Here is a 25038-nt window from a genome sequence, read left to right as displayed (position 1 = left end):
AGGAACTGTTTTTGAGTCTGGTGGTCCTGCCATGGATGCTATATAAACTCCTTCCTGATGTGAGTGAGACAAACAGTCCATGAGCAGGGTGGGTGGAATCCTCTATGACATGACTGGTCCTTTTCCAGGACCTTTCTGTATATATGTCCTTGATAGTGGGTAGGCTGGTGATGGTGATGCATTGGACGGTTTTGACTACCCGTCGTAGAGTCTTCCTGTCTGCCACAGTACAGTTTCTGTACCAAGCAGTGATGCATCTTGTTAGGATGCTTTCTACTGTGCATCTATAGAATGTCATGAGTATGTATGTGCATAGTCCAACTCTCTTCAGCCCCCTCAGAAAGTAGATGCATGGTCAACTCATCCATTTCTAACCTTAAGCTGAAGTACAAAAGTCTGTGAATTTTGCAGAATATTTTACTTTAATTAAAGCATAAAATAATTGTACCCCAACATCAAATAATACTATTCAAGGCCCTTGAGAACTCAAATTCCTAATTACAGGAAGGTTATGGAAGCTTTAGAGAGGGTGCAGAGGAGATTTACCAGGATAATGCCTGGATTAGAGAGCATGTCTAATGAAGGCAGGTTAAGTGAGTTGGGTCTTTTCTCTCTGGAGTGGAGGATGAGAAACTAGGATAGTACTGTACAAGATAATAGCGACATAGATTGAGTATAAAGTCAGAGATTTTTTTCCCAGGGGAGAAATGGCTAACATGAGGGGTCATGATTTTAAGCAGATTGGAGGAAAGTATAAGAGGATGTCAGAGGTAGATTTTTTACACAGAGAGTGTAGGTATGTGGAATGTGCTGTGAGGAGTGGTGGTCAAGGAAACTAATCATCTAAGAAACATCTATGAAACCCTTAGATAGGCACATGGATGAAAGAAAAGTGGAGAGCAATGTGGGAGGGAAGGCTAAGATTGATCTCGGAATAGGGTTAAAGGATTGACACAACATCATGGGCCTGTGCTGTGCTGTATTAGGAACTTCACGTATGGCAGGTCTACTCCACCAAAGAGTTGCTCGATAGTGGTGGAGCTAGACCTTTTATGCGCCACCTAGCAGCCTGCTTCAGCCACCCAGGGAAGAAGGCATCAGAGGCGGTGTGCAATCCAACAAATGATGGAAATGATTGGCTAGGACGTTTTTATTGTGATCGCAAGACCCTGTCGGACATTGGTAATACTGCAAGTCCAATTCACTAGTTCATTGGCAAGATCAATGGTGGGGAGCTGCATGGCCCAGTTGTGATGTGGACTAGGCCCTCATTCCTTGAGGTCACCTGTTGTGGCCACTGGGGAGGTTGGGTGCCACTGGATTCTGTACTGGGTTGGAAGCTGGCTCCTCCTGTCAGTGCTGTCCTTCAGTGTTTGCTTCTGGAAAGACAAGCTGGATTGCGTTCATTTGAAGCTGCATTTGCACGAGATGAAAAATTGCTGCGGGCTGTTGTTGCAGAAACAATGCTCCAGGATAACATCCATGCACCATCAACCTATAGGCCATGACACTTAGCAACTTGGGCTATATTATTGCTTTTAAAAATTTTTTTGTAACTGTATCTTTTTCTGCTATATGTACTGTGTGTGACTGTTAGTACTGTGTTCTGCATCTTGGCCCCAGAAGAATGCTGAACTTGAGCTAATATGTTATACGTACAGTGGTGGTAACACTGGGTGAAGTATGTTGAAAGTTAACCTTAATTTGACAAAAGGGAAATGTATATTCTTAACGTTCATGTTCTAGCTGCATTGCATTGAGTTTGGTCTGCAGTCATTAGGGTTGTGTAGGTTGGTTCAAAACTAACTCGCATTTTTAAACTAGAATGTATTTAAATTTCTTCAATTACACTGATTCTTTTATTTCCAATTTTTATTGTGCTGAGTTCTCATAACACCTAATCACCAACATTTTTTGCACGAGCAAATGGAAGCTGTTTACATAAGGTATTGTCCATGCAAAGGATTGATGTCTATATTTTCTTCCCTCAGACATGAATTTTTGGGAACTGATCGCATTCCTGTTCTCCTGAAGCTTTCCCATGGTCGAGAAATTCTGGTAAGGATCTGTAGGGAGTTATTTGTTTCATGTTGGATGAGATCACCCTATAGAGTCAGAGCACTACAGCACTGAAATAGGCTGTTTGGCCTATCTAATCCATACTGAACTATTATCCTGCCTAGCGCCATCAACCTGCGCCTGGACCATAGCCCTCCATACCCTTCCCATCCATGTACTCATCCAAACATCTCTTAGATGTTCTAATCAACCATCTTCTGCTGGCAGTTTGTTCCACACTCTCACTAACCTCTGAATGAAGACATTACCCTCAGATTCCCCTACAATATTTCACCTTTTACTCTTAACCAATGACCTCTAGTTATAGTCTCACCCAACCTCAATGGAATAAACCTGTTTGCATCACCCTATCTATACCCTTAATAATTTTGTATACATCTATCAAAACACCCCTAGTCTCCTACTCTCCAGGGAAACAAAGTCCTAATCTGTTCAACATTTCCCTATAACTTAGATACTCAAGTCTCGGCAACATCCTTGTGAATTTTCTCTGCACTTTTTCAATCTTATTGGTATCTTTCCTGTAGGTAGGTGAACAGAACTGCACATACTACTCCAAATTTGGTTTCACCAGCGTCTTATACAATTTCAACATACATCCCAACTCCTGTACTCAGTACTTTGACCAATGTGCCAAAAGCTTTCTTTACGGCTCTCTCTCTCTCTCTCTTTGTGATTCCAATTTCAAAGAATTATAGATCTGTATTCCCAGATCCCTCTTTTACTATACTCCTCAGTGCCCTACTGCTCACCATGTAAGTCTTCCCATCCTCTGTCCTCCCATAGTGCACCACTTCACACTTGTCTGCATTAATTTCCAACTGCCGTTTTTCAGTCCATTTTCTACATCCCACTGCAAGCGTTGATAGCCTTTCTCACTGTGCACTACACCCCATTCTTTGTGTCATCTGAAAATTTTGCTGATCCAGTTTACCACATTATCATCCAAATCATTGATATAGATGTCAAACAACAAGGGCCCAGCACCAGTCCCTGTGATACACCACTGATGACCAGAACTGCACATAATACTCCAAATTTGACCTCACCAACATCTTATACAACATCAGCATAACATCCCAATTCCTGATTTATGACAGCCATTGTGCCAAATTCTTTCTTTACAACACTATCTACCTGTGACGCCAATTTCAAGGATTCCCAGACTTTAGGGAGACCCGATTTAGGGAAGTATTTTACAAATGCTCTTCTATGATTCAGGCTATGTTTAAACATTTATCGGTCAGTTGCATCCCAGTTAACACCAATAACCACTCATTGTATGTCTTAAACAAAATGACACTTCAAAATTGCATAACTGACTGTATCTTTATGTGATCTGCTGAAATTGTGAAAGGCTATATATCATTTCAAGTCATAAGCACAGGAGATCCTGCAGATGCTGAAAATCCAGAGCAACACACACAAAATGCTGGAAGAAGGGACTCGGCCTGAAGTGTGGACTGTTTATTTATTTTCATAGATGCAGGCTGAACTGCTGAGTTCCTCCAGCATTTCGTGTGAGTTGATATAAGTGCAAGTTCCTTACTTTTCTGACTGCCCGACAAATCAACAAATGGAAACCGTCTCATAGGGTAGTGAATATTCTAAGTTTGCATCAAATACAGGTTGTGTTAAATGCAGCTGGGGAGTGGCCATGTGCAATGCAGTAAGGGTTGATAAATATTTTCCTTCAAGCGAAATTTTATTTTATGAAAAAACATACCAATGAAGGTTATCTCTGCCAAGCTGTGTACCTTGCTATTTCCTTAAACAAACCATAGAGCAGGTGCACCGGAATACCATTGGTCTGGGAAATTCCCAGGGAGGGAGCCATATAAAATTACCATCAATAGCCTCAGCTTTCACTTCTTTAATCTAATAACCTCACACTGGAGAATGAAAAAGAAAATCCCTCTGACCATCAACTAGCACATACATGCCCATTAATTATACAGCATGTGAAATATCAGAGAGGATTCCGGATGAGCTGTGTTGACTTCTGACAGTAAAAATAAACATTTGCCTTTCTTCTGGCCTGTCTAGAACACTGTGGTCATCTGGGGAAGAAAAGCTGCTGGTTATATTAGAGTCTGTGGTTTCAAGATAACAAACTAACTGTGCCCCTCCCTTGCATTCTATAGTGTCAGTACAGGCCTTTTGGCCCACTGAGTCTATACTGACCATCAAGCACTTATTTATGCTAGTCTCATTGAAACCTCTTCACATTCCCATCAACTCCCCGTACATCATAGATCACAGTGGGACTGCATAGCAACAAGCCCTTCATTGCAACCTGTCCATGCTGATCAAAATGTCTTTCTGACATAATCCCATTTCAAAGTTCAAAGTAATTTTATTATCAATGCACATATACAGCATGTCACCAAATGAACCTTTGTGATTCATTTTCTTGCAGCTATTCATAGTCGATACAAAGAAACACTGGAGAATCAATGAAAAATTAAAAACACAACCAATGTGCAAAAGATGACAAATCAAAGATTCAAAATGATTCAGAAAAAAAACTTTGTCATTCTAACCATACAACAGCTCTGCAGGGCAGAATGAGACAGCGTTTCTCAGGGGCAGTGCAATCATAACATAACAAACGCAACACTAAATAATAAACATAACAATAAATAGTAAAACACAACAGCCACATGTCAGTTAAATCAGTTATAAGTGTTCAGTGCAAGTTAAGTGTCCAAAGCAGAGTCAGGTGGAGCAGCTATTTAGCAGTCTGACTGCCTGTGGGAGGAAGCTGTTTAGTAGCCTTGTGGTTTTAGTTTTGTTGCTCCTGTAACGTTTGCCTGATGGCAGAAGAACAAATAGTTTGTGGAGAGGGTGTGAGGTCTTTAATGATATACTGTGTCTTCTGGAGGCATTGACTCTGAAAGAGGTCTTGGACAGAAGGTAGGGAGACCCCAATAATCTTCTCTGCTCCCCTAACCACCCCCGCAAGGCTTTTTTTGTTGACAGCACTGCAACTGGAGTACCAGGTTGTGATGCAAAATGTCAGCACACTCTCAACCACGCCTCTGTAGAATGTAGTTAAGATGTAGTGGAATAAATCCTGCAGATACAGAAAGAAAAAACAAATAGTAATAATAATAATAAAAAATAATATTGAACATGAGTTGCAGAGTCCTTGAAAATAAGTCATTGAAAATGCAGGTTGCCTGATTATGGTCAAAATCCTTCTAAGCTCTTTCTATCCATTTACCTGACTAAATGTCTTTTAAGCATTGTACTTGTACCCACTTCTATAGATTCTTCTAGCAGCTTGTTTCATGTACCCACTACCACTCAGTTCCCTTTTAAGTCTTTCCTCTCTCAGCTTAAATATGTGTCCTCAAGTTTTAGACCCTCCATCACTGGGAAGAAAAGATCGTGACCATCCACATTATCTACTCCCCATAATGTTATTATATACCTCTATCTGATCACACCTCCTGTCCTCCAGGGAAAAACATACCAGCCTGTCCATCCTCTCCTTATGACACAAGCCTGCACTCAGGAAAATTCTTGTGAATCTTCTCTGCATCCTTTCCAGCTTAATGGTCTACTTTCTATGGAAGGGGGAATAAGAAATTACAGAATTCAATAAGTGTGGCTCATCAATAACTTGCACAGTTAGAACATAGAAAATAGCACAGGAACAGGCCTTTCAGCCCACTATAATGAGCCGGACTAATTATATTAGTAATCAAGTGCCCAACCAAACTACTCTCTTCTGCCTGCACAATGCCCATATCCTTGCATGTACTGTACTTTCATGTGTCTGTCTAAGAGCCTCTTGAATATCTCAATCTTATTTTACTCCACCATCATCCCCGGCAGCGCATTCCTGGGACCCACCATTCTCTGTGTAAAAGCAACTTGCCCCACACACCTCCTTTGAATTTACCCCTCTCAGCTTACATGCATGGTCTTTGGTTTTAGACTTTGATAATGACAGTAGTACTTATAATTTAGAATTAGACAGTTGTGACATAATTCTACCACACACCTCAGACTAGAGGCAATTCACATTGTGCAATTAACCTATCAACTCTGTATCTTTAGGATACATGAGGAAACAAGTACTCTGAGGAAACCCACAAGGTCACAAGGAGAATGTGCAAACTCCACACGGACATACACAAAATGCTGGAGGAACGCGGAAGGTCAGGCATCATCTATAGAGAACAATAACCAGTTGAAGTTTTGGGCCGAGACCCTTCATCAAGTCCTAATGCCCATAATATCGACTGCTTATTCCTCAACAGAGATGCTGCCTGACTTGCTGAGTTCCTCCAGCATTTTGTATGAGTTGTTTTGGATTTCTAGCATCTGTAGAACTTCTTGTGTTTATGATCCACAGAGATATCCCTGGAGGTCAGGATCAAACCCATGTTATGGGAGCTGAGACAGCAGCTCTATCAGCTGCTCCACTGTGCCTCCTTGAGTTGTGAATAGCATGGTCTCTGCTTTTAGCTGTGATATCTCCTTTGGATTCTGTCCTTGGGTCAAAGTGCTCATCGTGGCACAATTCTGTTCCTATGTCTTGTGGTCTACATTTTGGTTAGTGCATATCTCTAAAACATCACCACTTGTGTTCTAACTTGCACTTTTACGAGTCTAAGTGACCCAGACCAAGGAGCGGAGGCCCGGCCCAGAGGAGGCCTACCCACTGTGTGTGTGTGTGTGTGTGTGTGAGGGGGTGGGTATTTGGGATGGTGGGAAAGGGGCTTGTTTTTGCTGATGTTGTCTTGTTCTGATTTGCTGTTGTTGCTGCTGCTGAACATGGTGAGTATGTTATGTTGGCACCGGATGCGTGGTGACACTTGTGGGTTGCTCCAGCACATCCTTGGCTATATTGGTTGTTACTGCAAATGACACATTTCACTGTATGTTTCAATATTCATGTGATAAATGCATCTGAATTTGTTTGATTTGTCTATTCTTTTTCTGCATGGTGATCGGCACTGACTCTTATTTTCCAATGCTTTGATTTTAAAGCTGTCGTCCTGGTTTTTGAATTTCTTCTGTGGCATTTCTTTATCTCTTCTTTGTAACGTCTACCTGCTCCACAGAACTTAAGAATCAATTTGTACCTCTCTATCAAATGTACCAAGTGTCCTACCTCAAAGTCTCTAGATATGGACATGCTATGTTGGTGGTGGAATGTATGGCAATACTTGTGGGCTTCCCCCAGCACATTATTAAGTTGCGTTGGTTGTTAATGCAAATGACAAACTTCACTGTATGTTTCAATATACATGTGATAATTAATTGAACATGGTTTGGGGTCGGCAGTCCTTCAGGGTTGTAGTTTCTTTTACAATATTGAAGGTGTTTACATGTAACACACATTGTTGTTAGAGTCACAGAATATCAGAATGTATGCACACAGTGACGTTGGAATGCTCTATTATGATGTACAATCGCAGAATTTCACCAAATAGAAGCCTACAATTTAGCCTACTCCCAAATCTCACCACGTGTTCAGTGGTCTTGAAAGTTATGGTACCTCAACTACTTAACCTTTCAAATCATAGAGTCCTTTAGAGTCATAGAGTTATATAGCATGGAAACAGGCTGTTCAGCCCATTTGGTCCATACCAACCAAGTTGCTTATCCAAGCAAGCCCCATTTGGCTCATAACCCTCTATCCTTTCCAATCCATGTATCTATCCAACTGCCTTTTAAAATTTGTTATGATACCTGCCTCAACCACTTCCTCTGACAGCTCATTCCGCATACTGTATATACCACCTTCTGTTTAAAAACATTGCCCCTCAAGTTCCAATTAAAGCTCACTTTAAGCCGATGCCCTCTTGTGTTTGATTCCCCAACCCTGCAAGACTCCAACTATGCTCCTCGTGGTTTTATATGCCTCTAAAAAAAATCACTATTCAGTCTTGTATATGGAAAGGTATTCCTCTATTTATTTTATTTCTTATTGTAACCTAGTAATTGCTTGTCTTGCACCACACTGCTGCCACAAAACAAATTACATGACATGGGTCAGTGATAATAAACCTGATTGTGATCCTGATCTCGCAAAGTTCAAAGTAAGTATATCTTCAAAGTACTTGTATGTCACCATATGCTACCCTGAGATTCATTTTCTTGCAGCCATTCACAGAACAAAGAAATACAGTAGAATCAATAAAAAAATACACACCAAGACTAACAAGCCACTAATGTGCAAAAGAACACAAACTGTGTAAAAACAAAGCAAAATGAGTAATAATAATATTAATAAATAAATAATATTGAGGACATTAAATTGTAGAGTCCTTGAAAGTGATTCCACAGCCTCTCGCTCCACAGATGATACCTGACCTGCTGAGACTTTCCATTTTCTGTGCTTTATTTTATTGTATAAGATCTTCAAAATCTCACATCCCTAATATTGCTCTGCCTACAATCATTGATCCATTGGCTTCAGGAAATCCTAATCAATGAATGGTCTTGAACACTTCGAATCTTAGTATGCTAGCACTGATGTGATTGCATTAGTCTTGCACTGTGGAAACTGGATGTTGTTTGTGACCTTTGTTGTTATTTGGCATCTATGTTGCTGTGTAGTTTTTCATTGATTCCATTGTATTTCTTTGTTCTTAGTGAATACCTGCAAGAAAATGCATCTCATTGTAGTAAATAGTGACATATACATACTTTGATAATAAATTTACATTGAACTTTGAAATTTTGAAGATTACCACATCAATAACAATGATATGTTTGTGGATTTCCTATAACCGGTTGTTAAACCAATATAGTCAAGAAATTATCCAAGGGCTGGTGGGCAGTATTTTCATTTTCTGAGCCAAAAGGTTATGCATTCAAGGTCTATTGAACAGACAAACTGATATTGCACAGTGGATATCACCCACTGCAGCAGGGATATTACTACAGTTCTGGAAGGGATGTCAGTCAGATATTAAACTGAGACCCTGTCTGCTTTCTTTAAGATAAAGAACAGGAGAATTCTCCCTTGCATCCTGGCCAATCATTCTCCCTCAACCCACATCATGGGGATGCTGAGATTTAAACTGGTGGGCTTGGTGGTTGAGATTGTGGCTAGTGGAGGTGGTCAGGACTTGCAATCAGCCTCAAGAGGTTTCAATGTTTGCAAGAGCTTTCTAGTACCCTGCTGAAAACGATTGTGTATTGCATTTCCCAGAATGCACCAGAGAATATAGATCTCAAAAGTATTTCGCTAGCTGCAGAGTGCTACGGCCATCTTGAGATTATGAACAGTGCTCCATAAATGGAAGTCTTTCTTTGTGAGAGCAGGTAAATAGTTGCACTATGCTGCATCGTCGGAATGCCTCAGAATACAGTGAGTCAGTTTTGGGATGCAATGTTTTGTTTGTAATGCCACAGCCATCCCATGCCAACAACAGCCCACGTCTGGTTTCTGTTATTTTTTGGTGGTATTTGCTGTAGGAGGAATATTGGCAAATGATTACAGGAAAGTGCCTGTCTTCCTTTGAACAGTGCACTGAGACCTTTAATGTCCACCTGTGCAAGCGGATGGGACCTGCACACTGAGGTTTTGTCCCTTAGAGCAAGATGCAGATGATTTGATCTTCTAGGTCTGCACCAATCCTATGAGCAACGCAGCTAGTCCTGCTTCCCCGCCTTATCCCTTTGGCTCTGCAGATTCTTTCTCTTCATTTCTCAGTCCTTTTCAGACCTAAAATAAAGAACAGGAGAATTCTTCCTTGCATCCTGGCCATTTTAGACCTAAACATCTCCCTTCATACAAAAGTCTTCCTCATGCTACTTCCGAATCCAAATCAGAATCAGGTTTACTATCACTGAAATAAGTTGTGAAATTTGTTGTTCTGCTGCAGCAGAACAATGCAATACATAAAATAAATGATAAGTTATATAAGTTTATTAAATAGTGCGAAATGAAAGCAAAAAAATGAGCCGGTGTTTAGGGGTTCATTGTCTATTCAGAAATCTGATGGCAGAAGCTGTTCCTCAAAAATTGAGAGTGTGTCTTCAGGCTCCTGTACCTCCTCTTTGATGGTAGTATTATGTAGAGGGTATGTCCTGGATGTTGAGGACCCTTTTTGAAGCAGCAACTTTTGGTTCCAATTTCCATCATCCTCTTGTTCTTGAACTTTCTACCTAGTGGTTCAGTTTTTGCCCGTCTACTCCATCCATTGCTCTCATGCTTCCAAGTATAATCCATCACATCCTCTCACAACCTTCTCTGTTCCAAGAACAACCCCAGGTTCCCTAGTCTGTCTACAAAACTAACGTCCTTCATTTCTGGAATTGTTTGAGTGAATCTTTCCTGAACTTTCTCTAAAGGTTTTGCATGTTCTTATCTTACAGAACTGGGCATCAAATTCCAGCCATGCTGAACTAATTTTTATAAAGAACCAATATGATTTCCCTGCTCTTGTGTTCTATACCTCTATTTATAAATCCCAGGATCCCCAATGTTTTTAAACCACTTTCCCAACATCCCTGCCACTTTCAACAAACTGTGTGCCTATATCCTAGATCTCTTTGTTCACACACTCCCTTTAGAATTACGTTCTTTAGTTTACATTGGCCTTCATGTTCTTCCTACCAAAATGTAATACTTTTGAAAGAAAACATCATTGTATTTATACATTCCAAAATGATTTACAGTTAGTGGGGAATTTGATTAATGTGACAATGTAGGAAACACATGAAGCAATTTGTGATTTGCATGTTTCCATCTAGACATTTGATAATAATTAGAACATAGAACATAGAACATTACAGCACAGTAGAGGCCCTTTGGCCCACGTTACTGTGCTGACCTTTTAACTTTCTCTCAGACAATCTAACCCTTCCCTCCTACACAGCCCTCTATTTTTTGTCATCCATGTGTCTATCTTACATGTCTCTGACATGTCCCTAGTATATCTGCCTCCACCACCACCTGTGCAGGGTGTTCCACATATCCACCACTCTCTATATAGATAATCTCTCATTTATAATCTGGAATATAAATAGAAAAGATGCAAAAAAGATCCATAACAGTGTTACTGGGATTGGAGGATATGATTAATAATAGGCTATGACATTTTTCCCCTGGACAGTAGCAGGCTAAGGGTACCATTATCCAAGTTCAAAGTAAATTTATCATCAAAGTACTTAGATGTCACCATTTACGACCCTGAGATTCATTTTCTTGCAGGTGTTCACAATAGAACAAAGAAATACAATAGAATCAATGAAAAACTATAGACAAGTAAATACAAAAAATAATGATAAATAAATATGTAAATAAATGTTACTGAGAACATGAGTTGTAGCATCCTTGATAGTAAGTCCATTATAGAGATATGTGAATTTATGAGGGGTAAAAGAAGGTGAGAGGGGAGAAAATTGAAGGGGATGTGGGGGGCAACATTTTTCACCCAGAGGCTAGTGGTTATATGTAATAAGTGGCCATATGGCCAGAGGAGCTGATAAAGATAGATTGGTGAAAGAGATATAGGGCTGGAGAAGGGGTGGTTTGTTAGGAGAGGACAGCGGAGCACCAGAGGGAGGCGATGGGCAGGCAAGGAGACAAAGTGAGAGAGGAAAAAGGGGATAAAGAATGGTGAAGGAGAGGTGAGAGTCATTACCAGAAGTTTGAGAAATTGATGTTCATGCCATCAGGTTGGAGGCCACCCAGATGGAATATAAGGTGTTGTTCCTCCAACCTGAGTGTGGCCTCATCACACAAAATGCTGTAGGAACTCAGCAGGCTGAAGTGTCTTGGCCTGGAACATTGACTCTAGTTTTTTCCATAGATGCTGTCTGGCCTGCTGAGTTCCTCCAGCATTTTGTGTGTGTTGCTTGAATTTCCAGCATCTGCAGATTTTCTCTTGTTTGTGGCCTGATCATGCCAGTGAAGGAGGCCATGGATAGACATATCGGAATGGGAACGGAAGGTGGAATTAAAATGGGTGGCCACTGGGAGATCCCAGTTTTTCTGGTGGACGGAGCATAGGTGCTCGGCAAAGGGGTCTCCCAGTCTATACCGGGTCTTACCGATCTACAGGAGGCCACACTGGGAGCACCGAACACAGTATATGATCCCAACAGACTCACAGGTGAAGTATCATCTCACTTGGAAGGACTTTTTGGGCCCTGAATGGTAATGAGAGAAGAGGTGTAGGGGCAGGTGTAGCACTGTTCACTTGCAAGGATAAGTGCCAGGAGGAATCAGTGAAGAAGGACAAATGGACAAGGGAATCGTGTAGGGAGCAGAAGGTGGGGGGGGGTGCGGGAGGGAGAGGGAAAGATGTGCTTGGTGATGGGATCCCATTGGAGGTAGCAGATATTGCATGTTGCAGAGAATTATGTGCTGGACGCGGAGGTGAGGAGAAGAGGAATCCTATCCCTGGTAGGGTGGCGAGAGGATGGGTTGAGAACAAACGTGCATGGAACGGAAGAGATGTGGTTGAGGGCAGTGTTGATAGGAATGGCGTATTTGCAAGTAACAGGATGGGAGGAGGTATTGTCCAGGTAGCTCTGAGAGTCCATGGGTTTGTAATAGACATCAGTAGATAAGCTGTCTCCAGAAGCCAGGTGGGTATGGGAGGGGAATGAAGTAAGAAACTGGGAGCTGGAAAAGGTAAAGGGCTGGAGAAGAAGGAATCTGATAGGAGAGGAGAATGGGCCATTGGAGAAAGGGAAGGAGGAGGGGCACCGGAGGAGGTGATAGGCAAGTGAGGAGAAAAGGCAAGAGGCCAGAGTGGGAAATTGAAGAAGAGGGAAGATGGAGGGTGAAAAATTACCAGAAGTTGGAGAAATTGATGTTCGTGGCATTGATGAACATGCCAAGATGTTCTGTCTTGGAGGCTACCTAGGCAGAATATGAGGTGTTGCTCCTCCAACCTAAGAATGCCCTCATCATGGCAGAAGAGGAGGTATGGACCAGAATGTCAGAACAGGGATGGGTACCACTGTAGTGTAGAGGTTAGCACGACACTGTTACAGCTCAAGGTGTTGGAGTTTGGAGTTCAATCCTGGTATACTCTGTACGAGTCTCTGTGCATCCCTCCCATGCAATGCATAGGTTCTCCCCAGGTACTCCAGTTTCCTCCCACAGACTGAAGAGGCACTAGATAGGTTAACTGGTCATTGTAAATTGTCCCATGATTAGGTTAGGGTTAAACTGGGGTTGTTAGAAGTTGCTAGGGCAGCATGGCCTGAAGGTGCTACTCTGTACTGTATCTCTGAAAAAATAAAAATGTGGCCTCCAGGAAATTCCACATTTTTGCAGATGGAACAGAGGTGCTTGAAAAGTGGTCCCCCAATCTACATCAGATCTCACCAATATAGAGGAGGCCTCCATCGGAAGCACTGGATATAGAAGATGACTCCAAGACATACACATGTGAAGTGTTGCCTCACCTGCAAGGACTGTTTGGGGGCCCTGAATAGGGGTGAGGGAGGCAGTGAGTGGGCCGCTTACAGGAACAAGTGCCGGGGGAAGATTAGTGGAGAGGGACGAATGGATAAGAGAATCATAGAGGGAGTGATTCCTGTGGAAAGCGGAGAATGGAGAGGAGCTAAAGATGTATGCAGTGGTAGGATACCACTGAAGATGGCGAAATTGCAGAGAATGTTTTGTTGGATGCAGAGGCTTTAAAAGACATTTGGACAGGCACGTAGATAGGAAAGGTTTAGTGGGATATGGGCTAAATGCAGGCAAATGGTGCTAGCTCAGGTCAACATGCCTGAGGTGGGCTGAAAAGCCTGTTTTCGTGCTTTGTAAGTTTATGACACGATGATAACTCTTAGACCAAAATACTAGATGAAAATGGTAACATATACATACTTTGGAAATAAATTTAAGACCACAATAAGACCAAGATACAGGAGCAGAATTAGGCCATCTGCTCCAACATTCCTTCATGACTGATCCAATTTTCCTCTCGGTCCCAGTCTCCTGCATTCTCCCCATAGCCCTTCGAGCCCTAACCTATCAAGAATAATTATGAGTTCTGAAATGTTATTTTGCTGAAATTCCAGTACAAACATGTATTTATCATGAATTGCAATACTTGGGAATAGGTTGGTTCCAATTGTCACACCAATTTCAGCTATTAGACCAGAATAATTGCTTAATATTTTTTCGTGGAGTATCTAACCCAGACTCTAGTATTTTCTAGAGTCCTTCATTTTCAAAAATGAATCAACGATTTGTGACACCACCAGGAGGTGAGTTTAAAATTTAGCTGCCAAACTCAACTTTACAAAAATATCTATTAAGCTGATCTTTGCATGTGCAAATCAGACTGAACTCAAATGAACATCTTTCCTAAATCAGAAATCTGTGCAAGTTAAAGAAAGCAATTTCTATGAATGTACTAAATAAAAGTGCATAGAAAATATTTGTTCGGCTGTTTGATTTTGACTTTCTTTGAGATGATGATTACTGGATCTTCTGTGTTCTCCTGGTGGGAACACAAACTCACTCCCATGTTCCCAACCACCACAACAGTACAGCACACCTTCCACTTCATTGATTCTGTTCTCAAGTGCCTGGGACAGGGACTTAAACACATAATCCTCCATGTAAACCAAGACAACTTCTCATATAGGCAAGGCTGATACAGTTTAAACTAATTTGCTGGGGTGAGTTGCAAATAGAAAATGCTGCAGATATTCAGAAGAGTGGGCAGCATCTATGGGGAGAAAAACAATTCATGGTTCAGATAAATAAATTTTCATTAGAATGGGGAAAAGTCAAAAATAAAATAGGCAAAATGATGGAGGATCTCAGTAAGTCAGGTAGGATCTATGGAATTCATTGCCACAGACAGCTGTGGAGGCCAAGTCACTGTGTGTATTTAAAGAAGATATTGATTGGTACTTGTTTGGTAAGGGGGAATGAAGGGTTATGGGTAAAAGGAGAATGAGGTTGAAGAAAATTGGCCATGAAATGGCAGAGCAGATGCGATGGACTAAATGGCCTAATTCTGCTCCTATATCTTATAGTCTTGGGGTTTCCATCCAGGAACAAACATGTCTTCTTTTGTCTCCTCCTCTCTCACTTCTTTACAACTTAAATTATATTTAATTTTCATCTCTCATGAAGGGTTATTGATGTGAAATGTTAGCTCTTTCTTTCTCCTCAGATATCTCCTGACCTGAGCATTTCCAGTATTTTCTGTTTTTATTTCATTTCTTAATTGTTCAGTCAAAAAAATAAAAATGCTATCTCTAGTGAAAATTATTGTTTTCCTCTGCTTCTAGATAAATTTCATTGGTATTACAGTGCCCAAAGACCGCTGCTATGTTCACTTTCTGGCCACTCAGCACAGGTTTGCACCTGTTTGTATTGACACTTCCAACCCACCCAAGCAGGTAAGCACCTCAGTATCAAGTCACTGCTGTATGGATAGACGTATAATTTAAATGGAGGTCATATGAAGTTGCATTTTTAAACATTTGATAAATAGTATATTCCAAAAGAAATGAAGTGATTAAAGACTTTGGATTCATGTTGAAAATGTAGTTGGTTTAGTCACATACTTAGCTTCCCCTGAGACTATGTCACTCTTTAAATGAATATACTATTTGCTATTTTGCTAATATGAGGGGCATGAGTTTCAGGAGATTAGAGGAAAATATATGGGGGATGTCAGAGGTAAGCTTTTGACACAGAGATCGGTGCATGTGTGGTACAAGCTGCCAGGGTTAATGGTAGAGGCAGTTACATTCGGAATATCTAAGAGACTCAGATAGGCACATGATGATAGAAGATGGAAGGCTATGTGAGAGGGAAGAGTCAAATTGATCTTAGAGTAGGTTAAAAAGTCGCCACAACACCGTGGGCCAAAGGATCTGTATTTTGCTGTGACGTTCTAAGTTCTTTGTTCTATAACCAAGGACCCTACCTATACCGGCCATTCTCTCTTCTCTTCTCTCTCATCAGGTAGAAAATACAAACCCATAAAACCAGGCTTAAGGACAGCTTCTGTCCCACTATTTTACAACTATTGAATGGTTCCTGGTTTGATAAGATGGACTTCTGACTTTACAATCTACCTTGTTATGGCCTGTAGTGTTCTATGTTCTATGTTCTAGATACAAACTGTTTCCATTTTCTCATTTTCCTTTATTAATTCCCCAATTTAATTGTCAAAGGAGCCAACATTTACCCTAGCTTCTCTATTCCATTTTATTTACTACACTCATGAAGGTATTATTTTTGTTTATATTTGTTCATAGTTTACTCGTGACATCTATCTGCTTCCTATGTTCTGTATGTTTATTAAATATTGTCAAAAAGCCCTGGGTTTGATTTATGCACAATCTTCTGTTATGTCAGTGGATGCCATTTTAGGTGGCCAACATCTTAATCTAAGGAGCATTTCAAACAGCTTGGGAATTAGTGCTGTCTATAATTATGTAGTGAAAAAGTTCTGCTACTGATCTAATGACCTACAAGTCAGAAGTTTGAATGTCAGTCATACAGTACTGTACAAAAGTATATATAGCACATATATATCGCTAGGGTGCATAAGACTTTTGCACAGTACTGTAGTAATTTTATGTATTGCACTGTTCTGCTACTGCTGCAAAACAATGAATTTCATAACATATGTGATTGATGATAAACCTGATTCAGATCTGGGTCTCTATTGTGGACAGAGAGTGGAAAGGGGGCAGGGAGAGAGGGGGGAGTGGGAAGCACCAGAGAGACATTCTGTAATGATCAATATGCCAATTGTTTGGAATCAAATAACCTTGCCTGGTGTCTCAGGGCTGGGTGTGCCTGCACCTGTACCATCCCTTGCTCGTGGCACTTCTTCTCTGCCACTTGTCCCATACCCCTCCTGCGGCGCTCCACCTTCACAATTCTCAACGTCTTTTGCGCTACCAGAATTATAAACTTGCTGTCCGCTCCATAGTGACAAATATATACTATATATGTGCCTAAGACTTTTGCACAGTACTGTATGATAAGTGAAATAAATGCACCTGATAATGTAATGCAGGGAAATTAAGACCATTAGACCATAAGACATAGAAGCAGAATTAGGCCATTGGGCCCATTGAGTCTGCTTGGACATACCAACAGCTGATTTATTATCCCTCTCAATCCTATTCTCCTGTCTTCTCCCTGTAACCTTTGATGCCCTTACTAAAAAAGAAGTCATCAACCTCCACTATATGACCAACACAAGTCATATCCCCAATGACTTGGCCTCCACAACTGTCTGTCGAAATGTATTCCACTGATTCACCACCCTCTGGCTAAGTTCATCATCTCCTCTGTTATAAAGGGTCTTCTGAGCTGTGCCTTCTGGTTCCAGACTCTTCCACTATAGGATACATCCTCTCTACATCCACTTTATCTGTGTGTGGCCTCCTTTGGTCATGGTCAACCGTGGTACTTTGTCCCTGGTCGTCACTGGTTTGTCGAGTAGCGTTGACTGTGGCTATTGAGGCCGATCCTGGGACGGCAGGCTCTGCCACAATTGCTGCATGTGTAGGACGTTGTGGAATTGTTGTCCACTGTCCACTGTGCTCTCCGTTCAGCTCTCCGCTCCTCAAACTGACTCAGGATCACTGTTTCGCCTTGCTCTAGGTATTGCAGAAGAGTACCTCGCCATTTGTTGTGATCATCTGCAGTATCCTCCCAGCACCCTGTGTTGATTTTAAGACTTTCATGTCACGCTTGCAGAGGTCCTTGAAGCGAAGCTGGGGTCTACCAATGTTCCTCTTACCTGTTGCTAGTTCTCCATAGAGGATGTCCTTTGGCAGTCTACCATCCTTCATACGACCGACGTGGCCCAGCCAGCATGTCTGCGTTGTCTTAAAAGCGTGAACATTGTGGGAAATCCAGTGTGGAGAGGACCTCAGAGTTTGGGACTTTGTCTCTCCAGGTGATGCCAAGGATGTGGCGAAGGCTGCGCAGGTGAAAACTATTGAGTTTCCTCTCCTGCTTGGAGTAGATGGTCCAAGTCTCGCTACCATACAGGAGGGTGCTGATACGCATGCATTGTACACAGCAGTCTTGGTCTTTGTAGCAAGTTTCGGATTCTCCCCGGCCCGCAAGGAGAGCCCTGCAAGGATTGATGCTGCTTTGCCGATACGCCTATTGATTTCAGCATCGAGGGAGAGAGTGTCGCTAATGGTCGACCCCAAGTTCCGTCAGTGCTGGAAGGAAGGAGCCGTACCACAGGATATGCGTGAGTCCAAAATCATCACTTTGTACAAGAACATGGGTGATAGGAGCAACTGCAACAACTACAGGGGTATCTCCCTCCTGAGTATTGTCCGCAAAGTCTTTGCTCGTGTAACTCTAGCACGTCTATAAACTCTGGTAGAACAGGTCTACCCTGAGTCCCAATGTGGATTTCGCACAGGGAAGTCAACTGTCGACATGATTTTCTCATTCTGTCAACTCCAGGATAAGTGCAGGGAACAACAGAAACCCCTCTATGTCGCTTTCATCGACTTGACCAAGGCTTTCAACCTTGTCAGCAGGGATGGGCTCTTTCAGATTTTCCTCAAGATCGGCTGTCCCCCAAAACTCCAAGTTATCATCAAGTCATTCAGTACGATGGCAGCTTATCAGAACCCTTCGCTATTCGTAGTGGAGTCAAACAAGGGTTAGGGTTAGGGTTAGGGTTAGGGTTAGGGTGAGGTGAGGGTGAGGGTGTGTTGGCCCCAACATTATTCGGTATTTTCTTCTCTCTGCTACTGAAGCATGCGTTTGGGACGTCGACAGAAGGCATCTACATGCACACCAGGTCTGATGGGCGGCTGTTCAACCCTGCGCACCTGAGAGCAAGAACAAAGGTGTGAAAAATTTTAATATGGTGCATGCTCTTTGCTGATGACACTGCTATAACCTCGCACACCAGACAGCAACTACAAACTCTCATGGACTGCTTCTCTAAGGCATGCAAGGACTTCGGGCTTACCATCAGCTTAAAGAAAACAAATGTCCTTGCAGAACGTAGTGGAGACACCAGTCATTACCATCAACAATTACGAGTTCACATACTTGGGGTCGACCACTCTATCTAGCTCTTTCAATATTCAATAGGTTTCAATGAGATCCTCCCTCATTCTTCTAATCTTCAGTGAGTACAGGCCCAAATCTATCAAATACTCCTCGTATTAACCCTTTCTTTCCTGGGATCAATGGAGATCAACAAAGTTTCTGATCATCTTTTACAAACCTCAAATGGACCATTAGAGGCGTTAAGTTTAGAAAAATTGCTATCTGTCTTTAGTCTGGTCTACATCTGCCTCTGTGTGGATTGTCTGCTTGTTTCCTCCGGGGATGCAGTACTTCAGCTTCTTCTAAAATCTCCAGGAATAGATTGGTAAGTGGGTTTATTATTGTAACATGCAGTGAAGTACAGTGAAATACTTTGTTTTGCATGCCTTCCATTGTGGTAAACCATATATATAGGTTGTAACTGGGTTAGCTGTCTGGAGATGCCTGGACACGCCCCTCTGCTGACTGCCCCTGTGGCTCTTCCCACAGATCCCTGAATAAAGGCGATTGTGTCACTGCTCCTCCCTCAGTCCAGGACGGACACTCAGCATGGACGTTGGTCCATTTACTGTTAATAAAAGCCTTTCAGTATTTACTTTACTTCCAGTCTTTTGGAGTAATTGATAGTGCATCATCCATAAGATCATTTCATCGCATCAATATACCTAGGTAGTACAAGGGACAAGCAATAACAGGTTGCAGAGTAAAGTGTTACAGTTACAGAGAAAGTGCAGTGCAGGTAGACAATAAGGTGCAAGGCCATAACAAGATAGATTGTAAGGTGAAGAGTCCATCTCATCATACTAGGACCATTCAATAGACTGAAAACAGCAGGACAGAAGCTGTCCTTATGCCTGATGTTATGTACTTTATGGTTTTTTATTTTCTACCTGATGAGAGGTAGGAGAAGAGCAACATTCCCTCTAACTTCTTTTTACAGCTGTGTGTACCAACCATTTTTCTGAGAAGGAAATTTTTACATGGCCTGAAAACTATGCAGCACTTTAATAAAACTTTACATAAATGAAAATTCCAGTAGTGTGGCAACAAAGGCTATGTGTGCAGGAACATTTGAAGGGACAGTGGAGAAGAGGAAATGCAAGTGTGGGTAGGGGCATTGATTATAGAACATAGATCATTGCAGAACATTTATGCCCCTTCTGACCACAATCTTGTGCCAGCTTTTTAATCTACTCCGAGATCAATCTAACCCTTCCCTCCTACATAGTCCTCCATTTTTCTACCATCTTTGTGCCTATCTAAGAATTTCTTAATGCCCTTAAGATATCTACTTGTATTGGCTGCTTTACCAAGACAGTGATTAATTGTAGACAGAGTCCATGGATGGGAATTATAGGTTAGTCCCTAGCTTGTTTCTGTATCCAGGACCCAGGAGAAAATCCCTGAAGCATCAAAAAATAATTTCTTCCTCACTTTCTTAACCCATTCTTGTTTATTTTAAAGCTCTACTTGTTGGTTGGCTTGACTTGGAATTGAGGGTTAAGAGTGATGGGGAAGCTGTCTGATGATCAGGAGTTCTCCAACAAGCCATGAAAAGTTTGTTTGGTTGCCATTTTGTGTGAGAAGGCAGCCCACAATGATACACATGCTCAATAGGCCGATAAAGGGAGTGTTGGGGATGGGGCAGTTTAGGATGTTATGCAGTTCAAACTTCAATACCGTTAATCAGAGCTGCAATATCCATTTTTGAAGTGAATTACAAGAGTGTAAATATGAGGTGTGTTAAGCCCTTGTGTTTATAACTCAATACAGATTTACGAGCTGTATAATGGTGGTTCAGTGCGAGTGATTTATGACATCCAGCTGGATTCTCTGAAAAGCATCCAGGAGGAGAACTATAACCATCCAATCTTTCAGTGTCTGAATCCTCGTGGAGAAATCAAGGCAGGGATGACTGCTAACATTGAATGGATTTTCTCACCACTGGAGGCTAAATCCTATTCGGTATGTATACATCCAGAGAAAAAAGAAAAAGACCATCACATCCTGGAGTGTCTTTTCTTATCTCAAGGACATCCCAGAGCATGTTATAACCAAGCACTAAGCACATCTTTCCCTCTCCACCCCTCTTCGCTTTCCGTAGGGATTGGTCCCTCCGCGACTCCCTGGTCCACACGTCCCTCCCCACGGATCTCCCACCTGGCACTTATCCCTGTAAGCATAAGTGCTACACCTGTCCCTACACCTCCTCTCTTGCCAATATTCAGGGCCCCAAATAGTCCTTCCAGGTGAGGCAACACTTCACTTGTGAGTCTGTTGGGGTCATCTATTGCATCCGGTGCTCCCGGTGCGGCCTCCTCTACATCGGTGAAATCCGACGCAGTTTGGGGGACCGCTTCGTCGAGCACCTCCGCTCTGTCCGCCACAATAGACAGGACCTGCCGGTTGTCACTTCAACTCTGCTTCACATTCCCAATTGGATATGTCCATACATGGCCTCCTCTACTGCCATGATGAGGCCAAACTCAGTTTGGAGGAGCAACACCTCATATACCTTCTAGGTAATCTCCGTCCCCTTGGTATGAACATAGAATTCTCCAACTTCTGGTAATTCCCTCCCCCTCCCTTCCCCTATCCCAGTTTCACTCTGTCCCCTCCCCCAGCTGCCTATCACCTCCCTCAAGGTTCTGCCTCCTTCTACTACCCATTGTGCTTTCCCCTATTCCTTCTTCACCTTTCCTGCCTATCACCTCACTGCTTCCCCTCCCCCACCCCTTTATTTATCTTTCCCCTTACTGGTTTTTCACCTGGAACCTACCAGCCTTCTCCTTCCCACCCTCCCCCCACCTTCTTTATAGGGCCTCTGCCCCTTCCCTCTTCAGTCCTGACGAAGGGTTCCGGCCTGAAATGTTGACTGATCATTTCCGTGGATGCTGCCCGACCTGCTGAGTTCCTCCAGCATGTTGTGAATGTTGCTTTGACTCCAGCATCTGCAGAGTATTTTGTGTTTACGTTATAACCAATGAAGCACTCACGACACATCATCATTAGACCATAAGACATAGGAGCAGAATTAGGCCATTGAGTCTGTTATGCCATTCCATCATGGCTGCTTTATTATCCCTCTTAACCCCATTCTCCTAACTTCCCCCTGTTACTATTGACACCCTTACTAGTCAAGAAACTATCAACCTGTGCTTTAAATATACCCAATAACTTGGCCTCCACAGCTGTCTATGGCAATGATTCCACAGATTCATCATCTTCTGCCTAAAAAAAAATTCCTCCTCATCTCTGTCTTAAAGGGGTGTCCTTGTATTTTGAGACTGTGTCCTTTGGTCCTAGACTCCCTCACTCTAGCAAACATTGTCTTCACTTGCACTCTATCTAGGATTTTCAATATTCCATAGATTTCAATGAGATTCCCGCCTCATTATTTTATACTCCAGCAAGTACAGGCCCAAGAGCACCAAATACTCCTTCTATATTAGCGTAGAGGTATGGCAGATTATTTATACAAAGCACAGTTTTATAACCAGCAAAAATGACTAGTTAAATCTGTATGGTGATCAAGGGAAAAATAATTTTATAAAAATAAGAAAAAACCCAGATACTGGAAAAAGGTTCGTTATTATTTTTTATTTTTTATTTTTTTTAAATATAATTTTTATTGAATTTTCAAAAAGAATACATGAAAAAAAAGAATCTACCCTCCCCCCTCCCCTTAACCCTCCCCCCCCCATATATAGTCGGTTCGTTATTATTAAACACAACAGATTCTGTAGACGCTGGAATCCAGAGTAAACACATAGAATAATACTGAGGAACTCAGCAGATCAGGCAGCATTCATGGAGAGGAACAAACGGTTGATGTTTTGGGCCAAGAGCCTCCACCATGACTGGAACAGAAGGGGGAAGAAGCCAGAATAAGAAGGTGTGGAAAGGAGAATAAATAGTCGACATTTCAGGCCAAGACCCTTCATCAGGACTGAAAAGGAAGGAGGAAGAAGCCAGAATAAGAAGGTGGGGACAGATGATTGGTGAGACCAGGTGAGGGGGAAGGTGTTGCCGAAGAATTTCGGCAGGAAACGTTGACTGCACTCTTTTCCATTGATGCCGCCTGGCCTGCCTGCTGAGTTCCTCCAGCATTTTTTGTTATGTGTTGAGGGGGAAGGTGGGTGGGTGGCAGGAGGTTATGAAGAAGGTAGGTGGGGATAGGTGGAAGAGTTAAAGGGCAAGAGAAGAAAGAATTTGATAGGAGAGGACAGTGGGCCATGGGAGAAAGGGAAAGAGGAGGAAACCATCACCCTGATCTCACCTACTGCCTGCCACCTGTACTTCTTCCCTTTCTTCCACCTTTTTATGATGGCTTCCTCCCACTTCCTTTCCAGTCTTGATGAAGCGTCTCGGCCCAATGCATCAATTGTTTATTCCTCTCCATAAATGGTATCTGACTTGATGAATTCCTCCAGTATTTTGTGTGTGTTGCTTCTTTAATATTAACTTTATTTCTATAATATTATTTCACCTATTTAAGGAGAGTTCTTAGATGAAACTCTTCTATCTGGGATTGCTTTGCTTAAAGTATTCACCATAGCTATAAGATGTGGGCACTTTGATACTTCACTGAGGAGCCCGTTAAAAGTTTGTGTTCAAGTCTCCAAGGCAGAAGGCAATACCTTTACCTCATTTTAGCTAGCACTATTTTAATCAGAGATAAGAGTAATTAAGTACCAGACGACTTTGCATTTTGTACTAATGCAGCATATAAAAAGAATTTTGTTTCCATCAGCTAAAATGCAGAATGTAGAATCATAGTGTAAAAGTATTTTTGTCAACAAATTAAAATTAGATTAAATTACCAATGCAAACTAAAACTATAAATTCTGTGTGAAAAAGCGATAAATTTTACAGAATTTAAATTAATATTATTCCTATGGGTAAAACAACACTGGTCAATAGTTGAAATTTCTGGCACCCAAAGTCTGGAATTAAACAGAGGAATAAAGTCTTGGTTGTGTTAGGTTTATTATTTTTCAGCATTTCTTGTCCCCTCATGAGTTTGGTGGGAAATGAAATACATATTCTGGCTTTTTTTTAAATAACATAAATTGAAAATCACATTCCTGGAAAATATGAATCAAAACTGACTGTGAACCATTTACAAATCCTCACCCTGGCCATGAGTGTGCGTGCTATGTGAGAAGACTGGGAATTAGGTTGCAAAAGTAATTGTGCCCTTCCCCCACCTCCTCCGGGACCTCTGGCCTGTGGCTGAATGTCTGATAAGTGCTTCTGATGTGAGGCTTGCCACAGCAGCCCATGTTTATACATTTACGACTGCATTTCCCCTCACTCAAGACCAAAACCAGAATTTGACGAATATTTTTTTGAAAGCTGAACGTTGGATTGAGGCTGGAGCCGTTTTGCATTTTTTCCTAAAGTATGTAAATAAACAGAGCATGACTTGTGACTAGCAGAAAAGTCAAAAGTGAAAAGAATTATTTGAGGATGATAGCAGAGATGAAGAGTTGAATGAAAAGATGGCATATATGACGCTTGATTTTAACCTGAGCTGCCCATGGGAATGATAAATTGATAAAGTTATAGAATATTATAGCATGGAAGGAGACCCTTCAGCCCATCTGGTCCATGCCAAGCAAGATGCTCCAATCAAGCTTGTCACATTCGCCAGTGTTTTATCTACAGTATAACCTAACTCTTTACAATCCATGTACCTGGCCAGCTCTCTTATAAAAGTTGTTATTGTTCTTGCCTCAACCACTTCCTCTAGTAGCTGATTCCACATTCTTACCATGCTCTGTGTAAAAATGTTCCTCTTAAATCTTTTTCCTTTTATTTCCTAATTTCTGAATCCTCAACCCTGGAAAAAAGGCTGAGTGCATTTACCTTGAATATGGCACAGGTGGCATAGCGGTTAGTGCAAACACTTTACAGCATCAGCAATCACTGATCAGGGTTCGATTGCC

At 41.8% G+C, this 25038-nt stretch overlaps 1 protein-coding gene across 1 annotated transcript in view; it reads left to right on the top strand.

The window, feature by feature from the left end:
- Window positions 1-25038, top strand: part of cfap65 (cilia and flagella associated protein 65) — a 222722-nt gene that overhangs the window by 158601 nt on the left and 39083 nt on the right. Inside the window, exons 22-24 of the mRNA XM_063049965.1 lie at window positions 1992-2058; window positions 15322-15432; window positions 20861-21052. Of these exons, the coding sequence (XP_062906035.1) occupies window positions 1992-2058; window positions 15322-15432; window positions 20861-21052 (370 nt within the window). The remainder of the gene's footprint in view (window positions 1-1991; window positions 2059-15321; window positions 15433-20860; window positions 21053-25038) is intronic.

The sequence above is a fragment of the Mobula hypostoma genome, chromosome 6 (assembly GCF_963921235.1).
Source record: "Mobula hypostoma chromosome 6, sMobHyp1.1, whole genome shotgun sequence".
Lineage (NCBI taxonomy): Eukaryota > Metazoa > Chordata > Chondrichthyes > Myliobatiformes > Myliobatidae > Mobula > Mobula hypostoma.
This window is presented reverse-complemented; position numbering and strand designations above follow the sequence as displayed.